Source organism: Triplophysa dalaica, chromosome 9 (genome assembly GCF_015846415.1).
Source record: "Triplophysa dalaica isolate WHDGS20190420 chromosome 9, ASM1584641v1, whole genome shotgun sequence".
In the NCBI taxonomy this organism is placed as follows: Eukaryota; Metazoa; Chordata; class Actinopteri; order Cypriniformes; family Nemacheilidae; genus Triplophysa; species Triplophysa dalaica.
This window is the reverse complement of record NC_079550.1, coordinates 23,279,873-23,304,775: the sequence shown is the minus strand read 5'-3', so window position 1 is coordinate 23,304,775 and position 24,903 is coordinate 23,279,873. Positions and strand designations below refer to the sequence as shown.

The 24,903-nt window shown below is 41.6% G+C and overlaps 1 protein-coding gene across 2 annotated transcripts in view; it reads right to left on the bottom strand.

The window, feature by feature from the left end:
• lsamp (limbic system associated membrane protein) overlaps positions 1-24,903 on the bottom strand; it is a 112,487-nt gene that overhangs the window by 20,120 nt on the left and 67,464 nt on the right. For both annotated transcript variants that reach the window (XM_056757250.1, XM_056757249.1), the window contains one exon: positions 404-636. In XM_056757250.1, the coding sequence (XP_056613228.1) occupies positions 404-636 (233 nt within the window). The remainder of the gene's footprint in view (positions 1-403; positions 637-24,903) is intronic.

Sequence of the window (24,903 nt, the reverse complement as noted above, 5' to 3'; positions counted from 1 at the left end):
TATAAAGATTTATGATTTTGCAAAGACAAAACTGCACAATACAACACACAAGACTAATGAACATGTTTCTGCTTACAAAACAAGAACGGGCATTTCTCTCCTCCCGTGAGACGCCGGCAGAAATCTCATCTCTGCTTTGACAAAACATCAACTTTCGCCCACACAGACGCCAGCGACAACCCACCACAACCTTCAAAACACAAAACCTCTGATCTACACACACACAACACACACATGCTTGGTGTTTATAGGAAGTCTGTACTAATGTAGTGTACCACAGTGTTGTGATGACCTCACTCGCTCACGTGCGTCATACATGTGTCAGCCGTTGTGTGTCTTTATTCTCCAGTACTGAACTACAGCTGTCCCGCCCACATCTGAACGCCATTCAATCAAAGCTTACCTTGGACGATGAGATAGACCTGTGATGTTTTGGGCTCTTGTTTGGTTTGGATGGAGCAGGTGTAGGGTCCCTCGTCAAACACGTCCACCTTCTGTATCCTCAGACTGTACTCCAACTGACCCTGAGTCACCAGCTCCACCCGAGGGTCCAGAGACCACTTGTCCTCTCCAGCGAAGATGATGTTTGAGCGGTTTAACCACGCCACCTTAGACACCTTATCATCCACATAACACCTGTCAGAGAACATCAGAGCTTATTCTCAGGTTTACATGAAACAACATTTTATTATTTTACTGGCAGTGTCAACACGAGTCATGTCAGAAAAGATGATTGAGACGATCATTGAACACTCCTGATGAACTCTTATTCATGTCAACAAACCACAGACACACACGATGACCTCACTGCTGTGTTTCCTCTTTGTGGACGGGTAGCGTGACATCATCACACCAGGCATTCAGTGAAAGCGTGTGATCATATGAGCACGGCTGAATGATGTCATCGTTTATATGACTGATTTATCAAATGGAAACAGGCTAATGGTCCGTCTCCATGACAACCATAAGCGCTTTAACAGCTGTAAGTCACCCATACACGGCCGATATAAAGCATCATATAGACATGTGAGTTTAATACACTCGCTAGCTCGGACAGCTTCATGAAAGTGACAGAAATATGAAGCGAGCCCTTTTTTACACACACTGTAGTATATTACACTCATTTTACTACAAGGGTGTGTGTGGTGTATTATTATGGTCTGTATTATCTACAGAAAGTTATTCTGTACCACAGTTTAAACATACAATAGCAGGGCTCTTCAAGGTCTTTGGGGGCAGGGACCCCTTAGATGAGAGAACAGGGACCCCCTTATATTTAAATAGAAACAAGTCTTATGTTCAGACCATACATTAGCACTATTACGTGATGATATGTTACACTTTTCTGTGTATTCTTTCTGTTTTTAATATATATCGCTTGATTATTTTATGGGATTTGCAGCAACAAGCTAATTTCATTTGACTGTGAGATGGACAATTAAACCTTTAGTGAACCTTAGTTTTTAGGACAAGACTGTTCAGTGGAGGTAGAGGTCGTGTCTGGATGTGAAGAGATCAGTGCAGATGGTTTGCATTCTGTTGTAAAATTCGTCGCACCATCAGTTCTACACAGTGTGGGTTTCATTGATTTTAAACACGTATGATAGTTCTGTCAGAGTTTACAGTGCAGAAGCGGTGCATTTAGTAAGCAGCTAAATTAGCACTTTACAGCTTTAACAGATTAGAACAGAAGTTCAGAAACATGAGAATGTTTCATGCATACTTTTATCAGAAGCGAGACAGAGAATGCACTGATTCTGACCCTACATTTTTTATGATGCAGATTCCATTGAAATGCGCGGGAGCTTCAATGAGTTCAAAAAGAGCCTGTGAGTAAACACTAGTTAGCGGACCCCTTGCAGTTCCACGGCGGACCCCCGGTTGAAGACCAATGTACTATAGTACTACAGTTTGCCATAAGATAAATAATACTGCGTACTACAGTGTTTTTCATGTGGGTTGTGTGCAGGTTGTATATAATAAGAATCTTGTGGCAAGTAGTTTTTATCCCTGCAAAACAACTGACATGTCATCAAATCTCTTAATAACTGAAAGAAACCCACAGCGAGTAAAGACATTTCTCAAGACCTGTGGAAAGTGTTTTTATCTGACGTGACGAGACAGACGCAGACTGATCTCAGAGCAGCAGAGCTGGACACTTTCCTTCAATTAAACACTGAGAGAGCGACAGATTCCAGCGCTGTCAGACAGCTGTCTCACTCATGTGTGTGTGTGTGTGTGTGTGTGCTGTGGGCTCGCCTGAGGGGGTGTGTGTGTGTGTCAGACACTAATGAGATCTGCTGAGGCGCTCAGACACAGACGGACAGAGAGACAGGATCAATGTTCAGTATGTGTGTATCACTGTTGAGTCTCACACATGAACGCTCTTTCTCTTTCAAATAAACCTGTGCATCACTAACTCCACACGTGACATCACAGAAAACAAACCCAACCATCTCATCTGTTAGTGTGTCTGAAGGAAATCTATATGAGTGTGTGTGTACAGTGTGTGTGTGTGAGAAAGAGAGAGAGACAGAGAGAGAGACAGAGAGATAGAGAGAGAGAGAAAGAGAGAGAGACAGAGAGAGAGAGAGAGAGAGAGAGACAGAGAGAGAGAGAGAGAGACAGAGAGAGAGAGAGAGAGAGAGACAGAGAGAGAGAGAGAGAGAGAGAGAGACAGAGAGAGAAACAGAGCTGCACTTTCTCCTCTCCTGTCCCAACTACACACACATCAGAGAAACATTCTTCCCCCAGTTTACAAACTTACACAAAGACTTTGACCAGTTTCAACAAAAGGACAAGATCTCATACATACTGGGAGAAAAGTCAAGAAGCTCAAACCTGCTGCAAGATATGTCAAGTCCTGCCACGACCAAAGAACAAGCAGCACAACACAACACAACACTGACAGGACAACACACACAAACTGACACTATCACCCTCATTGAGAACTTTAATTAAAACTCTTTTTTCTGTTTATATTGAGATGTATATATATAGATTTTTACTTATAGACTTTTAATTTTATTCTATCTTATTTTTGATCTTAATCTGTATTTCTGCATGTTTATATTTAATCTTGTGCTTTGGCAATGTACATTTTCTTTTATCATGCCAATAAAGCTCCTTTGAATCTTGAGAGAGGGGAGGTGGAAAGTATTGATTACCCATCAGGCACTTCTGCAGTTCCTCAGTATGACGCAACATGTGTTCAGTGTTTGTGTGGCTGTGCTGTGGAGACGAGCGTTCATGTGTTGTGTTGTTGTACTGCTGGAGAAGTGTCTTTAATGTTAAATGTGGTTTGTATTTGCTATAGAGAGAGAGAAGTGACGCTGTGTGTTCAATGCATCTCAATGTGGCTGTCAGGTGCAGCGTGAGAAATGCCTTTCATTTGGTCCGGGGTCTCAGCGCATCACTTTTCCTCGCACTCACGAAATGCGACGCCGCAGGTAAAATGACTTAATGTTCGGTGCAGGCATGACGGTTGTGCAGGGGCGGGCGGGTGTTGTTATAGTGAAGGTGTTATCGCTCTGAATGAATGACGGACGCCCTGCAGACCTGACGCAGAATTAACATGCCAGCGCGTCTGTAGAAAATCATTTCTGCTGAATGACAGAATAACAATGAGGAGCGCTCGCTGGGAAGGTTTACAAATCATTTCCTCTTTTCTCCAGAGAGACGCATGCAGATGATCGGGTTGTGTTGTCTGTGTCCTGACATGAGCTGACTTTAAGAGTTCACTTCAGCGAACACAGCTACACACCTCATTCTACACAAACATTTCTGTCTAAAGATGTTTTCATACAACTCCCTCTCTCATTACACAAGATTCACAGACGCACACTCCACTACAATATACCAGTACTGACCATACAAGTGATATTAATAACTGTGATTGTTGTGATATGATCAAGAACGCATCACCTCTTCATCATTCTGCTTTCAGAGGCACAGGGCCGTGTTTTAATGACGTAAGCGCATGGTCTAAAGCGCATGGCGCAGGTGGATGTTTCCGAATGCACTTATGCTCGTTTAAGGACAGGAAAACTGTCAGCGTGCCAGGCTCATGGGTTGTGCCTATTCTCTTCATGAGACATGGGTGCGTTTTGGGCTGTAAACCAAGAAGAACCCGAACTAACCCGTTCCCGTTAGAGGCAGTTGCGCTCACAGCATGGCGGATTCACTATTAACACGGCTGAACTTGCAAGAGCAAAGACTGCACTCAGACCATCTACAGGACAAGGCAGATTTTTTTATCTTTATGTACACAATTATAATCTTTTACATTGTAATGTATTTATTTGTAATATTTGACATGTTTGTGTGCTGCTGCGCTTCCCTCTGTGTGTAATAAGCAGAATGTATGAGCGCTGTGCACCACCAACAGGCGCATATTACTACAAACAAAACCATATTGCACCATTGACTTAACACCAAGAGAGTTTGTACACATTGTGTGCTCTATCACACACTTGGCACAAACATCGCAACGCAAGTGTTTTTTGCTGTTTTCATTTTCACATCCTGCGCCGCATTGTTTAAACAGCAAATGCATTTGTGCTCATCTGTGCACCCATGGGCGTCCTGGTCTGAAAATTAGGTGGGCAATTCCAGCGTTATGGATGTGACATAAAAATGTTCAGAGAATGAATTTGTTAAGATTATATTGAACCATCTGTTTATATTTGACTGAACCTTTGTTGATAGAGTCTAAACATCAAAAAATGTCAGTCGATGAAAAAATATATATTTAAAACCAGGAAATAAACATGAGTTATGGATGTGACAAAAAAAGAAAGCCGTTTTTGGGAGACAACAAACTTTTCTGTGAAATAAAATGCACAATCCTTAAGCAATAATACCCAATGAATGGAGAAGTGATGCCTCTTTATAGAACATCAAATAGTTACTTTATATTCATTTTCATGTGTCCATTTATGAGGAATATGAAGCGTTATGGATGTGACAATCCTGAAAATTACACTTACATGACTATGAAAAATCATGAACTAATAATAAAATAAATGCTTTACAAATTTGAAGAGAGAAATGCTTTACAAATTTTTACCACCAAATGTTAATATCTGTGCTGTTACCAGAGTAAATATTGCTGGTAAAAACGGATCAGACACATTGTTGGCGCATTATTTTGAGGCAAGTGAAATAAACTGTGCCACTGACCCACTGAAACCCCTTTACCTCAGTGGACTCACACAACCACCAAATAAACTCAATTAAGGATGATCATATTTCTTCAAAATAATTATATTTTGGGCAAGATAATCATGTAGTGAAACCACAGACTGTATAAAACACTAACAGTGTCCATGACGTCCCTCACAGGTTTGTGAAGAGCATTTCTGAAGCTCAAACTGGGCGGAGCCGGTTGTCGCCATCTTGGCAGCGCAGCACCTCAGGATAATAGAAAATGGGCGAAGAGGACGTGGTTATAATTGAGGCTAAAAGTGACCATCCATCCACCTGCCACTCAAGTGTCCACACCCTCAAATAAGCAGAATTTGAAGGCTAAAAGGGATCATATGACACGGCTAACAGGAATATTATGGTTTGTTTTAGATGTAATGCAATGTGTGAAATGCTTTATCATACCCTGCATGTTTGTATCTCCTCTTTGCCCCGCCTCTCTGAAACGCACGGATTTGAAAAGTGTGCTCTGATTGGCCAGTTAACCAGTGTGTAGTGATTGGTGGAATACTGCAAGCGTGTGATGAAAATGAAACGCCTCTGACCATATTTGGAACATCAGCAATTTTACGTGTCTAACAAATGCATGGGCAACTTATAACACACCAAACACACAGAAAAACACGTGTTCGCGCCATATGAGCCCTTTAACATAATTGAAAGTAATTATTTTTTTACGCATTTGGCAGACGCTTTTATCCTTACATTGCATTATCGTATACATTTGTTTCTAAGCATGTGCTATTCCCTGGGATCCAACCCATGACCTTGTGTTGTTAACTCAATGCTCTTACTACTGAGAAATCTTTACAGGGTTGAGTTATAAAAACATTTCCCCCATCACAGCTGTCACGAAGGACTATATGAGCTATGTAGACCAAATTCATGTTTTGTTACAGGCTGTAAAGATGTTTCTTTCTGCTGGCTCAGTGAGGTTCTGCTCTCTAGTGGCCAGTCAATGAATTGCAGTTAAAGTCACTTCTGTGTTGGTTTCACGAGAGATGGAAAGGTTGCCGCTTGATTGACACTCTGAAATTGTAAAACACAAACAAAAACACATACACACACACACACACACAGGTTGTTGTTGTGTTGAATCTCACTCACAGCTGACTGTGATCTCCTGCACGAGCGCTTCATTATTCGCCGCTCAACACTCCAATCATTCTGTTGCTATGGAAACACGCCACTCTATACCGACTAGCAACAATAGGGTATTTTTCTGGGAAGAGCGCGTGTAGATGTTCAGAGAGCCGCAGGACTGACGGCGGAGCAGAACTCTATGAAATGAGTGTCAGTCGAGCAGATGTGCTGCAGATGAAGTGAAGCTCATTTCACAGACCACAGCTTCACTCCTCTCAGTCATGTTCTCCAGAAAACACTTCAGTCTGAATGCACAGAGACACCTTTAATTGTCAACACATCACACATACACACAATGATCTGAGGAGTCTGTGAATGACATCAGAAGATAAACATCTGAAGACTCTGCTGCTCCACACATCACTGAATGATGTCGGACTTCTGTTCAACTGAACCACATCAGTGAGGACAGCTCTTCTCTATCGCTAGGCAACAGCACAGGAAGTAACGTGACATCCCAGTATCTCAAATGTTTCATAAGAAGTCATAAGAGTGAAGAGATGAGCTTAAACTGCACAAGGTTTCTCTCTCTCGGTCGCTCACTTTTCTTGTGTGACACCTCAGATGTTCTCCATCTGCATGTGTGTGTGTGTGTGTGTGTGTGTGTGTGTGCAGGCTCTTCAGGACAGCGTGACAGAATAAAGTCTCTGAGTGGAAATAATTGGCACAACTTGAATGCAGCTTCATGTGCAGATTGTGAATTAATGAATTCCATCTGTCCTCCATCTTCTGCAGTTTACACAACACACTTCACATTTGTGTTAGAGCTCCAGCACTCCTCCAGATGCCTCTACACCCATGTTAATGTGCTGTCACACACACATGTGTGCAAATATACAGGTTCATCTCAATAAATTAGAATGTTGTTATACTATTGTAGTGGAGTAGGCGGGGCGAGACCGGTGAGTAATTGTTAATGAGCACCAGCTGTGCGCACACCGGTCTCGTATCACGTAGGAGATCGGGAGCATATAAGAGAACGAGCAACCGGACCGTCGAGGTCGAGAGGACCGGGCCCGAACATGTTTTACGTTTGAATTTGTATATATGTTTTATTCGCCGGCCGTCGACCGATAGGGGCTGTCATATTACTTTTGATTATGTTGAATTAAATGTTTAAATGTTTGCCGGTTCCCACCTCCTTCCTTCCCTACTTTGAATCTTGTTACAACTATAAATAAAAGTTCATTTATTTCTGTAATTCAACTCAAATTGTGAAACTTGTGTATTAAATAAATTTGATGCACACAGACTGAAGAAGTTTTAGTCTTTGGTTTTTTTATTGTGATGATTTTGCCTCGCATTTAAAAAAAACAAATAAGAATATGAATAAGAATAACCTGCAAAGGTTTTCTGAGCCTTGGTCTCTCAGTTTGGTTCACTAGGCTACACAATCATGGTGAAGACTGCCGAACTAACAGTGGTCCAGAAGACAATCATTGACACCCTTCACAAGGAGGGTAAGTCACAAATATTCATTGCCAAAGAAGCTGGCTGTTCACAGAGTGCTGTATCCAAGCATGTTAACAGACAATTGAGTGGAAAGAAAAAGTGTTGAAAACACACCGAGAGAACCACAGCCATGAGAGGCTTGACAAGCAAAATCGATTCAAGAATTTGGGTGAACTTCACAAGGAATGGACAGAGGCTGGGGTCAAGGCATCAAGACCCACCACACACAGACGTGTCAAGAAATTTGGCTACAATTGTCGTATTCCTCTTGTTAACCCACTCCTGAACCACAGACAACATCAGAGGCGTCCTACCTGGGCTACGGAGAAGAAGTGGTCAAAAGTCCTCTTTTCAGATGAGAACAAGTGTTGTATTTCCTTTGGAAACCAAGGTCCTAGAGTCTGGAGGAAGGGTGGAGAAGCTCACAGCCCAAGTTGCTCGAAGTCCAGTGTTAAGCTTCCACAGTCTGTGATGATTTAGGTTGTAATTTCATCTGTTGGTGTTGGTCCGCTGTCAACCAAAGTCACTGCACCCATTTACCAAGAAAATTTACAGCACTTCATGCTTCCTTCTGCTGACCTTGGCACCTGCCCACACTGCCAAAAGCACCAAAAGTTGGTTAAATGACCATGGTGTTGGTGTGCTCGACTGGACAGCAGACTCACCAGACCTGAACCCCGTAGAGAACCTTGGAGGTATTGTCAAGAGGAAGATGAGAAACAAGAGACCAAAAAATGCAGATGAGCTGAAGGCCGATTTCAAAGAAACCTGGGCTTCCATACCACCTCAAGAGTGCCACAGACTGATCACCTCCAGGCTACGGCAAACTGAGGCAGTGATTAAAGCAAAAGGAGCTCCTACCAAGTATTGAGTACATATACACTAATGAAAATACTTTCCAGAAGGCCAACAATTCACTACAAATGTTTTTTTATGGCTCTTATGAAGTATTATTATTGGTTGAGATGGTGAATTGGTGGGTTTTTGTTTCATGCGAGCCAAAATCATCACAATTAAAAGAAGGAAAGACTTCAACTACTTGAACACGAGAGCTCTGCTCTGCAGAGAGAGAGAGATGATATGATCCAAAGAACATCAAGAGTGAATCCACTCGACCCGTGAGAGCATCACGACAGACACTACAGTAATGATGTGACTATGATGAAAAACACTTTTTGTAGTGTCATTACATGAATGTCTGTAAACTAAAAACACACAAACCCTTTTTAACTCTGTTTATCAGCAGTATATCACACATCACACACACACAAACACACTTGCTGTGAGGCACTAGAGTTCTTGCCAGGTGGCAGCTCACTTTGTACCTGTGATCTTGACAAATAGGATTACTTCAGGTTTCCTCTACTTTACAGCACATACACACGCACACACACACACACACACACACACACACACACACACACACACACACACACACAAACTCACACTGAGAGTGCTGATGGCAGCTGTGCTGTACAAACACTTTCTCTGTCCTGTTTAAGCCGTGTCCGTTCTCGAAATGAACAGCTTACACACACAAACACACAGAGGTGTATAACTGGAGTACACAGGCAGGTGTGTGTGTGTGATTATTCTGAAGGTTTTATTAATAGTTTCAATCTCTAGACAGACGTCTCTCGTTCTGCATAAGCAGTTTCACATCGCAAGCAAACAAGATGCAAAATCTGCCATCAGTCAAACCACAGATCACATGAATCAAATTCACCAGACCAGACCAGACCAGACTAGACCAGAGCAACAGTCTCACACATCACATCACTCCTGGTGATCTGACAGACTAACTTTAATCCTGGGAACCCCTTCACCACCACCACATCAGAGCTGACAGATATCAGCAGGTGATTGACAGATGTCCATGAGAGCAGACTGAGCAACATCAATTGTTTAGTCCTTCAGCAAGGTCAACACACAGACACACACACACACACAGACAAAAGTATTCTATTGCCTTCCCCTAACCCAATCCCAAAACTTTCTGCTCAAATAATCCTCATTTAGTTTGTTTTATAAAGCATTTGAATTGTGTGTAAGAGTTTAACTGTCATTGTGGGGACATTTCAATCAATCAAAGTTTTATTTACATACCCACAAAGTGTACCAAAGTGCTGTACAGTTTCATACAATAATACAGTATTCCATTCCATTCCATTTTCTACCGCTTATCCGAACTACCTCGGGTCACGGGGAGCCTGCGCCTATCTCAGGAGTCATCGGGCATCAAGGCAGGATACACCCTGGATGGAGTGCCAACCCATCGCAGGGCACACACACTCACTCATTCACTCACGCACTCACACCCTACGGACAATTTTTTCCAGAGATGCCAATCAACCTACCATGCATGTCTTTGGACCAGGGGAGGAAACCGGAGTACCCGGAGGAAACCCCCGAGGCACGGGGAGAACATGCAAACTCCACACACACAAGTCGGAAGCGGGAATCGAACCCCCAACCCTGGAGGTGTGAGGCGAACATGCTAACCACTAATACAGTATAAAATACAAAAATATAAAGACAAAAGCCTGAATAGTTCTATAGATTAAGTAAAACAAAAACAGTGATAATAATAATAGAAAATAAATATAAAAACAATCTCATATGATAACTCATTGACATACTAGCAAAAAGCCTCATCAAACAAATATGTCTGAAGGCGGGTTTTAAACATGATTACTGAAGTAGAACTTCTAATGGACATTTGGATCTCACAATGTATAAAAACAAGAACACACACACACCACTCATCTTTGCCATTATTTGTATTATATGAATTGTATTATATGAAGCTGAACACCACAAATCATCATCCAAACACTTCACACAGATGTCATGAGAAACATCTGTTCTTGACAGGTTAAAGCGGCTTCACGCAGGGGTCGCTGTGGGTTACCGTGGTTACGTATCGACTGGGTGAGGTTAATGAATGTTTCTGAACACAACCTGTGTGGACTCACCCGTGACGCATCATGCACACACACACACACAAGGCAACAGAGAGACGAGTCGATCGCCGCCCGGCAATTACACAAAATTCATGGGCCTGTGCTTCTTTACTTCCGCTGCTAAATCTCACAGCTGCACTTCTGCTGAGCTTCAGAAGAGTCCAGAGGGGCTTATGAAAGATATTTAACACACCTGTAAAGACACACATCCACACTCCCCACGCTGTAAATTGGTTCCAGTGGGAAAACTCTCCATTACACACATGACAAAGATATCTCTACTCACAGCTTTATGAACTCAAGCCACTTCTCTCTCTCTCTCTCACACACAGAGAGAGAGAGAGAGTGAGAGAGAGACAGACAGGAATACAGACGGATTCGAAAAGATGAATGAAAGGGATTGAAGCAGAATACTTCACAATATACTGATAATAACAGAGATGATGACGAGTTGAGAAGAAACAACCGCAGGAACAGTGAGTTAACACAGCACACACACACACACACACACACACACACGCACACACACTTCGATAAAACATAAGCCTCAGACAATCAATAGAGCCGCAGGCCGCCTCAGACGCTGCTGCTACATAAAAGAGAACAGCACGACCTTCTCCAGCTCAGCATCACTCGCTTCCTACTGTCTCACTGCACACTGAAACTTCTCTCTCTCTCTCTCTCTCTCTCTCTCAGAACTGTCCATCACTGTTGTGCTGTATGAGCCATCATTGAAAACATTCTGTCAATGAGATGATCAATAATGCTCTATTTTGGTTCTGTTCAAGGACAAACCATAAACACAAAAATGAAAAAAGTTTCATTTCTCTGACACACGTGTGTTTGCTCTGATAAATGCAGATGAATGTAATCTTCCCGTGTCAGAAGTGTGTTTACAGTCATGACTGTCAGATCAGCAGAGAAGATTATTGCTGTCTCACTCCTCCCTCAAGGACATTTATGGAACCCGTCTCACCTGCAATGCCCCCTGCACGCCTGGTGATCCCACCCACCCGACACACAGCTTCTTCAGGCTGATGCCGTCAGTGAGGAGAGACAGCAGAGTCTTCAGGTCAGGACCAGCAGACTAAAGGAGAGCTTCATCCAGCAGGCAGTCATGAAGCTTAACACCTCTAACCCCTCTCTTGCCCCATGCACCACCGAACTCTGACCTCATCCGCAGGTCCCCTCCCACATCAAACACTGACCCGAACTAGTCACTTTACACACCCCTGGACTGCTCACCACCTCATTCAGCATCGGTCTGCCCCTCTTCAACAACCTCCTGTGACCGGATAAACAAGCCTGCTCTCTTCATCACTGTAAACAAACTAATAAGGTCATTGCACTCTTCCTCACATCTGCACTGTTGTGTATTTTACCGGTTTGCACCCGTTCTGCCATTACCCATCTTCTTATTTATATCCCTGCTTGTAAAGTTGTATTTTACATATATATATAATAATCTGTATTCATCTGTGTCGTGTTATTTGTATGCAAAATGGGTCTGAGAGTAACATGATTTCAATCCTCTATACAGTTGAAAGAAAAAGTATGTGAACCCTTTGGGCTTACTTGGATTTCTTCATATATTGGTCATAAAGTGTGTTCTGATCTTCATCTAAGTCACAACAATAGAGAAACACAGTCTGCTTAAACTAATACCGCACAAACATTATACGTTTTCATGTTTTTATTGAACACAACATGTAAACATTCATAGTGCAGGGTGGAAAAAGTATGTGAAACCCTAGGCTAATGACTTCTCCAAGAGCTAATTGGAGCCAGGAGTCAGCCAACCTGGGGTCCAATCAATGTGATGAGATTGGATGTGTTGATTAAAGCTGGCCTGTCCAATAAAAAACACACACCAGTTTTGAATTTGCTGTTCTGAAGAAGCGTTGTGTGATGTGAACCATGCCTCGCACAAAAGAGCTCTCAGAAGACCTACGATCAAGAATTGTTGACTTACATAAAGCTGGAAAGGGCTACAAAAGTATATCTAAAAGCCTTGATGTCCATGTGTCCACGGTAAGACAGATTGTCTACAAATGGAGAAAGTTCAGCACTGTTGCTACACTCCCTAGGCGTGGTCGTCCTGTAAAGATGACTGCAAGAGCACAGCGCAGAATGCTCAATGAGGTGAAGAAGAATCCTAGAGTGTCAGCTAAACACTTACAGAAATCTCTGGCACATGCTAACATTTTTGTTGACAAATCTACAATAAGGAAAACATTAAACAAGAATGGACTTCATGGGAGGACACCACGGAGGAAGCCACTGCTGTCCAAAAAATACATTGCAGCACGTTTGAAGTTTGCAAAAGAGCACCTGGATGTTCCACAGCACTACTGGCAAAACATTCTGTGGACAGATGAAGACAAAATTGAGTTGATTGGAAAGAACACACAACGCTATGTGTGGAGAACAAAAGGCACAGCACACCAACATCAAAACCTCATCCCAACTGTGAAATATGGTGGAGGGGGCATCATGGTTTGGGGCTGCTTTGCTGCCTCAGGCCCTGGACGGATTACTGTCATCGATGGAAAAATGAATTCCAAAGTTTATCAAGACATTTTGCAGGAAAACTTAAGACCATGTGTCCGCCAACTGAAGCTTAACAGAGGATGGACGACGCAACAGGACAACGACCCAAAGCATAGAAGTAAATCAACAACAGAATGGCTTCAACAGAAGAAAATACGCCTTCTGGAGTGGCCCAGTCAGAGTCCTGACCTCAACCCGATTGAGATGCTGTGGCATGACCTCAAGAGAGCGATTCACACCAGACATCCCAAGAATATTGCTGAACTGAAACACTTTTGTAAAGAGGAATGGTCCAAAATTTCTCCTGACCGTTGTGCAGGTCTGATCTGCAACTATAGGAAACGTTTGGTTGAGGTTATTGCTGCCAAAGGAGGGTCAACCAGTTATTAAACCCAAAGGTTCACATACTTTTTCCACCCTGCACTATGAATGTTTACATGTTGTGTTCAATAAAAACATGAAAACGTATAATGTTTGTGCGGTATTAGTTTAAGCAGACTGTGTTTCTCTATTGTTGTGACTTAGATGAAGATCAGAACACATTTTATGACCAATTTATGAAAAAATTCAAGTAAGCCCAAAGGTTCACATACTTTTTCCACCCTGCACGAATTGACAATAAATCAGACTTTTAACTTGACTTTACATTCACATTTAGAAGAACCTTTCATCCAAAGCGACCTACAAATAAAGTTAAACAATGGAAGCAATTGGAACAATATAAGGACAGAAGAATGCATAAGTGCAGTAAAACTGGTCTCATTTAGCCCACCACAGTATACAAAGCAAGGTTTTATTTATTATTTTTTTCATAGAAAGAGTAGAAAAGAGATAGAAGTTTCTGAATGACAAAGCCAGAGATGTCATGTATACAGAAAAGAGGGTCAAAGCGGTCCAAGCACTGAGCCCTGAGGTACCCCTTCTCTGAGGCACAGTAAATTTAAAGCAAGACATTCAAACTCTGACAAAAATAAACACTGACCAAAGAGAAATGTAAACTCACACTGACAAAAGCAAACACGTGTGTGTGTGTGTGGTTTATGGGGTTGTGTGTGTGTGTGTGTGTTGGCAGTCGTTTGACAGACAGAGCTGCTGCTGTTATTGATGTGAAGGATAACATCTCTGTCTCCAGGGAGCAATAAGCAATGAAGTTATTTCTAATTGAAATTTCACCGAGGAACAGCAATCTCCCGCAGGGCCACACGCACACACACACGCACACAGACACACACAGGAGAAGATCCTTCAGTTAATCAATAGGAGCTAATATCATATCACATGGAGAGGCCACATGAGAACACACAAAGCCGTCTCTCTCTCTCTCTCTCTGGTGTCTGTGGTGTGCTGCTGTGCATACTGAGAGTGCAGATGCTTGTTTGGCAGCATTGACCGGACTAAACACTCTTTAATCCTGCAGCGATCAGCCCCTCTGCGGCCATTAGAGAGAAAGAGAGCGAGTACAGATCAAACCAAAGCAGCTCCTGAAGAAACACCACACGACTGTCTCTCTCTCTCTCTCTCTCTCTCTCTCTCTCTCTCGCCATTAAACACAACAGAGCTAAAAATACTGCAGAAACACAAACACATCTCATCTGAACATCTGATGGTTCTGTTCCTCACGTTTAACTGAAAGATGAAGACGGTCTGGTCAGCAGACATCGAGTGAGTGAACACATGCGTCTGATCAACAAAGATTCATCAGGGCCAGAGGCGGTATAATGTATATGTGTGTGTGATTTGATCTCATTCATTTACCAGAGTCACAGGTCTAACATCACACAGGTCCAAAGAGAGTCTGAGATGAGATGTCCGCTCTCACAGATCAGAACACATTCATCCATCACACCTGATCTGAAATGAAAGACAGCGGACACACATTCCCTTCTGTTCTTCCCATTCACTGGAATAGAATTGATGACAGAACTATAGTCTTTGGCAGGGCCGCTGTGATCTTATTATTGTAATATATATTTTTAGTTCTTCTAATGTTATTGTCATCTTAACACATTATAATGCAGACTCTGCGTTCATTCAGTGTGGCCCTGATACATTCAACAGTCAAGATTAGTTTATTACAACTGCAAATTCTCTCTACACATATGCAAACACACACACACACACACACACACACACAATAATCCTTATGCGCACACACTCACGCATACACACACACACACAATGATCCTAACGTGCACGCACGCAAACACGCACAATGATCCTAACAGACGCGCGCGCGCAAACACACACACAATGATCCTAACGCACACACAAAAACACATACACCCATTTACACGCACGCACGTAACCACACACACACAGGTCTAGCTTTGACTGAAGGATCCTCAAAGGGTTTCCTGTGACTCAGATTCTTCTGCTGATGCGGCTCATTTTCTCCTCTGGTTATCTAATGAGATTCAGTCTGAAGGGAGCAGGTGACTGTGAAATCACAGCAGAACAATCAGAGCACATCTTCAGTAGAAGAAGAAGTGAAGCCCTGAAACACATCACGTGTGCTGGTGTTGGGCCTCATCATGTGAAGCATCGCTGCTTTCTGTTCTTTTCTTCATTCTTTGTCAGTTCATTTATTGATTTGGTGGTGCTCTCTAAATTCTTGCTTCTCTGCAATTTCTGAAACACAGACAGATAGCTGAAGAACAAGTGATCGGAGCAATTCTGATGGAAAAAGATTTCAGACGACCTTTAACCCGTCGGGCTCTGACAATCACTCCCTGAATGAATGAAAGTTAGATCTCCATAGAGAATGTGTCAGAGATCAACCGCTGTGTTTCAGTGCATCCTGACATGAAGGGTTAATGAGACAGACCTCATCAGAGATCTGATCCATCATTTCTGTGTGTGTGTGTGTGTGTGTGTGTGCAGATCTGAATCTATCTTTGTTTTGAGCGGTGATGTCATCATTAACAGATTATAGTTAAAAGAACGTGTTGAGGTAAATGTGTGGATGTTGGATCTCTGACGGGTGGACTCTTGGTTTTGTCCTTATGAAGCTTTGAGAGGAGACGGCTGATTTGCTAAAAGCTTTCTTAATGGACTCTCTTTTACGAGCGATGTTAATGCAGTCAAAGACGGATGCTCATTTTACATTTCAGAAAGAAAAGGTGGAGCACTCACTCACCTGCTCCAATCATGCTACATTTCATATTACACAATTACACACACACGCAAGCGCACGCACACACACACACATCCCTTCATTAAGTGTGCCTCGGGTTCAGAGTGTCAACCAATCAGAGAGTGTTAATGGTATAATAATGGGCCAGAAGTCAGCGTGTGATTGGCTGGTGTGCAGGAAGCAGGACGACTCACTGACCGTGTTTAATGAAACAGGAAGGATTGAATTGATTAGCACTGAACCCACCGAACACACGCGTGTATGTGTGATGTTTTCATGATGTCGTTGTGTATGTTAAAAGACTCATGGAAATAAGTGGGCGTGTGTTATCACATGTCTGCTCTTATTGGTCAGTTGAACTTCTCACGTCTAGATGAATCATTTCTTTTACGGATGCTTGTGATTCTGTCGTCTGACTGAAGTTCAGGTCAATGAAAAACACCTGAATGTTAAAGGGACAGTTCACCTCAAACTGAAAAACTCTGTCATCATTTACTCACTCTCATGTCATTTCATACCTGTATACATTGATGAACACAGAGAAAGATATTTGGAAGAATGTTAGCAATTTTCACTTCTGGGAGTCAAATACAGGTAGTCAAAGGTGCTCATGTCTCATCTTGTGTTCAGTTTAATATTTGTTGAACTATGGCAGTGAGTGATGTCCAAAACTGAACAAGGCTAACATCCATCCAAATGTTTTTATTGAACCGAAATGTATAAAGGTTTGAAACCAGCTGAGCGTGAGTGAATGACAACAGAATCTTCCTTACTGGGTGAACTGTCCTTTTAAACTAACAGAAGAATTTACTGAAACACAATCACAAGTGCTTCACTGTTAAGAGCAGAAACACACACTGACCACTCCGATGAAACTACACAAGACAACATCTCAACAGCTATCCCACACTTACAGTTTTTTACAATTGCTATGACATTTTTTCTAAACTCTTAACACAGTAATCACAACATCTGGATGTGTAGGCAATACAATTAACGCATTTCTTTTTGCTTGGACACAAAATGCAAATTAAAAATGCTTTAAGTTCTTTAACACACAAGCTCAACCAAGACCATAACAAAATATTTTTGCTACCAAATTTACAACTCCTTTCACACTGTTTGTCAGAACAGATGACATGACGTTCTTAACATAACTTATATAAAGTGACCAGCTGTTCATATTGTGAATTACAACACAAATCCATCATCTGTATTTTACTCTATTGCTAACGATACAAAGCAAGTTGAAGTTATGCAAATATATTAATCACAGCCGTAGTCTATGTTTACACCTTCTGTTATACACATGTGAAGTGAGGGACGGAACAGATCAACATTTTGTTACATATCCATCTATCATGTGCAATGAAATATTTACATGTCATAAGATAAACAGGGAATGTTACATTACAGTATAATGACAACATATTGTTTCCAAACGTACAAATATTGTTGGAGGTATATAACCCGAAGAGACATTTCAATATGTAGTTGTACTGTAATAGGTAACTTTCAGTTTGAGTGCAAAAAAAAGAAATATTTACGAGAAATATACAAATATAAACAATTCTGAAAATTTTGTATGCAGCAAAAAAATCTGATAAACACTTAACCTTCTGGAGGCCCCTGGGGGTCCCCGACCCCAGTTTGAAAATCCCCGTCATATCATACAGAGAGGCTGGTGAGGAATACAGACACATCTCTTGGACACAGCGGCATTTATGTCCAGATTTTTCCAGAAAGCAACAGGTGTGATATTGTATAAAGGCAGACATGACACATATAAAATAATGCAGTTTCTGTTCTTCCATCTGATGTTAGGGTTTATTATGACATAGTGATATGAGTGACTGAATGTTCCTCTCAGTAGAGAACATTGTGTATTGTGTTTGTGTATTTATGCATTTTAAAAATGAGTGTTGGACTTTAGTTTACAATGTGTGATTTTGAGCATGAAATGAACAGTTTTGCCAATTATGTGGTTTAGGTGAGTTGCTGTGTTAAGAGTTTAGGAAACTTGTCAGGTGAACTGAAAAAATGCTCATAACAATTGTAAAAAACTGTAAGCTGTGTGTGTGTTCGTGTATGGATATGAAATGTTTGGGTCACACACACACTGGCAGGCAAGCACGCACATACATGCAGGGACATACACACACACACACACACACACACAGTAGTAGTGACAATGCATCTACAGTAGAATGACTATAAATACACACTGTGTACTAACATGTCAAGGCCATATGTTGGCTAGCAACCATGAAGAAATGTTAGGAATGAAGGAATATAAACGTTATTACTGGCTGGACAAATGTCTCTTCAGACTGTGTGAAATATCTAAAAGTGTTTATTGAAGGAACACGTCATCAAAAAAATGAAAATTCTGTCATCATTTCCTCACCTTCCAGTTGTTCCAAATGTGTATAAATGTCTTTGTTCTAATGAACACAGAGGAAGATATTTAGAGGAATGCTCCAGACAGATCTCGACACCCATTGAAGGAATATTACTTCATTATTTGTTTTATTCTGTTTAACACAAAAGAAGATATTTTGAAGAATGTGTGACAGCAAACATTTCTGGGGCACTTTTAACTATATTTTTCCTACTATGGGAGTCAATGGGGGGAAAATCTGTATAAGACTTCTTCTTTCTGTGTTCATCAGAACAAAGGGATTTATTCACATTTTGACCAACAGGAAGGTGAGGATGACAGAATTATGATTTTAATCATAGGATTGTTGTCACAGTCTGTGTGTGTCACTGTGGTTTCACATTCATTGATGCATCAAGTACAACAATGAAGACGGACGTATCGGATTATTGATTTTAAAATAACACTCATTAAAGATTTCTAAAAGAAGAGACTGTCGCCATAGAGATGCTTCAGATGAAGTCACATGATCAGAGTCACAATGTGATGAGCTGCAGATTTCTGACGCATTATTCTGACTTTATCTCTTACTCCGTGCTTTTGCCCCAGATTAAGGATTACCTGCTACTCTGTGTGTGTGTGTGTGTGTGTGTGTGTGTTTGTGTGTGTGTATGTGTGTGAATCTAGGCCAGTGGTAATGAGTTTTCCAGGCACATGGACACTGGTGTCGTTCTCTTTAAAGTTTGATCTGGATGAACATAGACAAACATATAAAACATCACATCAATACCACACAGTGTCACAGACACACACAAACACACACACACACACACACATTTACTTCATCTAGAATAGCATCGTATTTCTGTTTCTGGTGTATGTGTGCAAGAAATCACAAGACTTTCCTTCTTTCCAAACACAACAGATACTCAAATATAAATGAGTTCAGCACGTGTGAGTTTCTGAGAAATCCTTCTGCTTCTATTTCATCTCATCAGCTCAGACACCAAGAACATTTCTGTCTCTTACATTGATTTAAGCAAGACTTGTGCAGGCTGTGTCTGACCTCATCCCATCTCTGAGGTGTGTGTGAGGTCACAGTGAGGCTGAACGTAGCTGGAGAAACAAAAGGGAAGTGAAATACAGTTTGTGCGGACGTCACTGCAGGACATACACACTTCTCTCACTCTCTAAGACACCTCGCAGCGTATGACATCATCTGATTGACAATCTGGAGGATTTGATTAAATTTCAGCCATAATCCACCCGACCCCGCCCACCAGCTGTCAATCACGTAAACAGCCTATGGAGAGGGAACGGACAGATGTGACCCATGCTGAGGTACAGATAATCCCTCGCTCTGCTCCGACCCGACAGGCTTGTTTTTAATCTACTGAAATGAAAGTGCAACTGATCACATCCATCTCTTTCTTGATTCCTCATGAAACCCTTCTGTCCGTCAGACGGCGGTCACGCCATTCATCCGATTATCTGGGGAAATTTGGCCTGTAAGTGGGTGGCAGAAATGGTTCATCTGCTCCTTAATCAATTTCCACTCCGAGTAAAACCCAGTGAACGCCGGTCTCACGGCATCAGCGGCGTCATTAAAGAGATAATCTGACGTCTAACTGAGCGTGAACAAAATAGGAGTGAGATTTTCACAAACAGGCGTCTCCACCACATTCACAATCTATTAGCTGAAGTCTTATTGTGTTTATTTCTTGTTTATTGGCGAGTGTGTTGGATGCCTCTGCATTGTGCAGAAATCCTCTTCGCTGTGGTCTGTCATGGCTGACAGGATAATGGCACAGGTTTATAATCTTGTTAACCCTGTGAAAGCTTCACACCGCGGGCGTCTGAAACCGGTCATTACCGTCTCAGGGTAACATCATCAGTTAGGGACGGAGGCCGACTCGTCTCTGTGTAATAGACTCTGGTACGGCTTCTCCCGGGACACACATCACAGTAATCCATCGGCTTTCACTGAACGCATGCGGCCCGCGTCCTGCTGAAAGTCCATTAAACCTTCCTGAGGGATTCTGGTGACGTGGCGGATGCAGATTCCAAGGTCCAAAGGAGCAGATGAAGGAATCTATAGCTTGAACGGCCTGCGAGCATCTGCTGAATAAAAGAGAAGATCTGCTGCTGTTAGTATCTCTCTCTAACTGGCTTTAGACAGGAACAGCACTTTCTGTGTTCTTTGCATTGATTTGCTGGAAGGAAGTGCATTTGCTTTAATGTATTCCCTTTAGTGCAAAGATTTCCTTGTCTTACAAACTCCAATGAAAGTTAAGGAGCTGAAAATGCTCATCAGAAGCTAATATAAGGCAGGAACACGCACACACGGAGACGTGAATGTTTAGAGGCACGCTGCACATCCATTATAGTTTAACCTTTCATTTGTTTTCCTTCATCAAAAGATCTTTGGTCAGGATTCAGTGTAAAACGCACACACACACACTTCCCTGATCTACTCTGTTCTAGTGTGAAGTGATGCAGTGAGAGATGGAGAGGGAGATCAAACGAGAGAGAGAGAGAGAGAGAAGATCCACAGGGAGGACGGTGTTATCTAACTACTGTTCCGTGCAATGAAACCCCTCATATTTATCCATTTCTTCTCAAGAGCCGTCGACTGTAATAACAGCTCTTCATCCATCTCAAACGTAGTGATGGGAGATGTAGTCACAGGATTTTCTGCTGTTTTGCGATAACAATACAAATGACGATATAACTATAACATCATCTGCTGCTGTTCTTAGCCAAACTGTATCTTTATACACTGTAGCAACCCAATTCACTCTTGTTAAACCAATGCAGTCGAGAATTCTAACTAGGGATGCACCGAATGGAAAATTCTTGGCCGAAACTGAAAACGAGGAAACCAAGGCCGAAAGCCGAAAACCGAAACACCGAAAGAAATTTGGCCAATTATTAGTACCCTTGCATTTATGGCTATTACTGTGTACTAACTTTACTAAAATCAAGGCATTGCAATTGCATAATTAAAGTTTCAAAGAATAAATCAATTACAAATTATGCAAATATTTATTTAGCACATTGCAACAATGCACAGTATAAAATAAAATTCAACTAAGATGTTTAACTTGACCCCACTCATGTGTATATTAAATAATAATGTACAGGGTACTGGCCTGCTGAAAAGTTGTACAATTAAATGTTCTCTCATGAAAAAGTGCATTTAGGTCAAGTGCATTTTACATTTTTCTCTGTAGGACTACTACAAGAAAGTCTATTCAGAACAAGTGCAACTGCCTTAAGATACAACAATATTTTCTCTGTAGGCCTTCAACATAATAGTGTATCAAAACAAAGACTCCCATATGTTAACTGTAGAACTTTAACAGCAACAAATGCACCAAGAATTGCAGATGTGCAAAGTTGATAATAAGTAGCTTAAGAATAGAATAACCTACTTATTCTGTCGTCTGAAGCGCTATGATGTTCAGGAACGAAATTTGGAGAAAAACGTGGTTAAAGTTAAATTATGAAAATAAAAGCCCAACAGTCCAGTATCACAAGTAAAAATCACTTTACAGTGGTAATAGACTTACTCTAATAACAATTTAGTAAAAAAAACATTTCCTAGTGTTGAAGTCTATAAAAATACTGTACAAAACCGTTGGAATAAAACGAAAGTAAGGAAAATGGTGTAGCGCACATTTAAAGAACGAGAGCTCTGCCATTATCACAACACAATGAAACATTACGGACAACAACTAATAAGCAGTGAAGCAAGTTTTAAGTTGTTTATCATGCGCATAGTGTCTGGACTTTTGATCATCTCTTGTATATTTTGCGATCGCGGTCCGGCTCGAGTGAGCAGTGGAGCGGGCATAACTCCTGGTGCTGTAGACGCGGAGCTCTGTCACCTCACGAAAACATTGTATAAAACAACTTTGCATGCCATAGTTTACACAGGACTGGCGGAAAATGTGCATTAATACTTCTTCATTCTTCATGTTATGTGGTTTACTTTGATAGGTGAACTGTCTTTCCCGCGTCCCAGCGATACATCCGACGGGTTTTCCCAAATCGCATCACATGTCTAGTCAGTCAAATGACAACGACACGCAGATCGCTTCACGAGCATATCCCGCTGAAGGGAAACGGGTGTTTACAAATTGCCCTCATTGTAATCTGCCAGAATGACGGCGTCACTGGTAAAAAAATCTGTCAATGACAAAGAATTTTTGGGACTACACGACCTCTAGTTCACACACGTAAAGGAATATGGGTCGCACTCTAGAGCCCTGAGGGTGCATGCAGTATAGGAGACGCTTTAGTGCTGCGATTAAAGGAATAACGTCCGCTACAGATGCATCAAAGGAGCGGTATCTGTTTGTGTCATCACAACATTAGGTTTGTAAAGTGCATTATGTTGCATATTTCTTGCACACAGCAAGTATTTAAGAACAGAAGTCCTGAGCGCCTGTGCCGCAGGAGAGCTTTAGGTCGAGCAACACCCCTGACAGAAACAAGTCATTTTAAACTATTTGTGCATAAGCACACATCTAACACATGTTTGAATAAAACTTACCAAACTAAATGTGGTAGTGTTTTAATGTATTATAACTATCAACAAATAATTTACAAATGAATTTGCTAACAGGATAGTGACACTAAACATTAACTCAGACGCATCTCCAGTGCCATTCTTCATTGGAGATAGAGCTCCTCTTTCTCAGCTTCATCATCTAGGATTAATGGTTTACATCGCTGAAAGACTAGTTCCTATCGTGGGGAGTATATCCTTGGGAATATAACAAACAACATACAGTGGTGTGAAGTATTTGCCCCCTTCCGGATTTTTTTTTTTTCATATTTCTCATGCTTAAATCATTAAGATCATCAGACAAATTGTAATTACTGAAAGAAAACCAGAGAAAATATAAAATGCAGTTTTAAATGATGGTTTTATTAATTAAGGGAGAAACAATCCAAACATTTCTGACCCTGTGTGACAAAAAGCCCCTCTTGGTAAATCATGAATTAACTGAGTTAAATTTCACTAGCCACACTAAAGCCTTAATACTGCCAGACCTGTTGAGTCAAGAAATCACTGAAGTAGAACCTGTCTGACAAACTGAAGGAGTCTAAAAGATCTAAATAGCAACACACCATGCCGCCATCTACAGAACAGAAGAGAAACAAAGTCATTGAAATGTCTCAGTCTAGAAAGGGTAACAAGCCATGTCTAAGTCTTTGGGACTCCAGTGAACCACAGTGAGAGCCATTATCCACAAATGGAGAACACATGGACCAGTGATAAACCGTCCCAGGAGTGCCCGGTCTACCAAAATGACTCAAAGAGCACAACGACGACTCGTCCAGGAGGACATAAAAGATCCCAGAACTACATCTGAAGAACTGCAGGCCTCTCTTGCTTCAAAAAATGGCATCGTGGGAGAGTTCCAAGATGAAAACCACTGCTGACCAAAAAGAACACAAAGGCTCGTCTCACATTTGCTAAAAACATCTTGATGATCCCCAAAACCTTTGGCCAAATATTCTGTGGACTGATGAGACAAAGGTTGAAGTTTTTGGAAGGTGTGCTCCTGTTACAAACTAACACAGTATTCATAAAAAGAACATGATACCAACAGTCAAACATGGTGACGGTAGTGTGATGGTCTTCAGGACCTGGACCACTGGCCATTATTGATGGAACCTTGAATTCTGCTCTACCAGAAAATCCTGAAAGAGAACGTCTGGCCGTCAGTTTGTGACCTCAAGCTTTGACACACTTGGGTTCTGCAGCAGGACAATGATCCAAAACACACCAGCACTCATCCTCTGAATGGCAAAAAAATCTAAATAAAGGTTTTGGAGTGGTCTAGTCAAAGTCTGGACTTCAATCCAATTGAAATGCTGTAGCATGACGTTAAAAAGGCTGTTCATGCTCGAAGACCCTCCAATGTGGCTGAATTAAAACAATTCTGCAAAGAAAAGTGGGACACAATTCCTCCCCAGCGATGAGACTTTCATAAACGCTTGATTGGAGTTGTTGCCGCCAAGAGTGACACTAGGTCACATAGGGTCAGAAATGTTTGGATTGT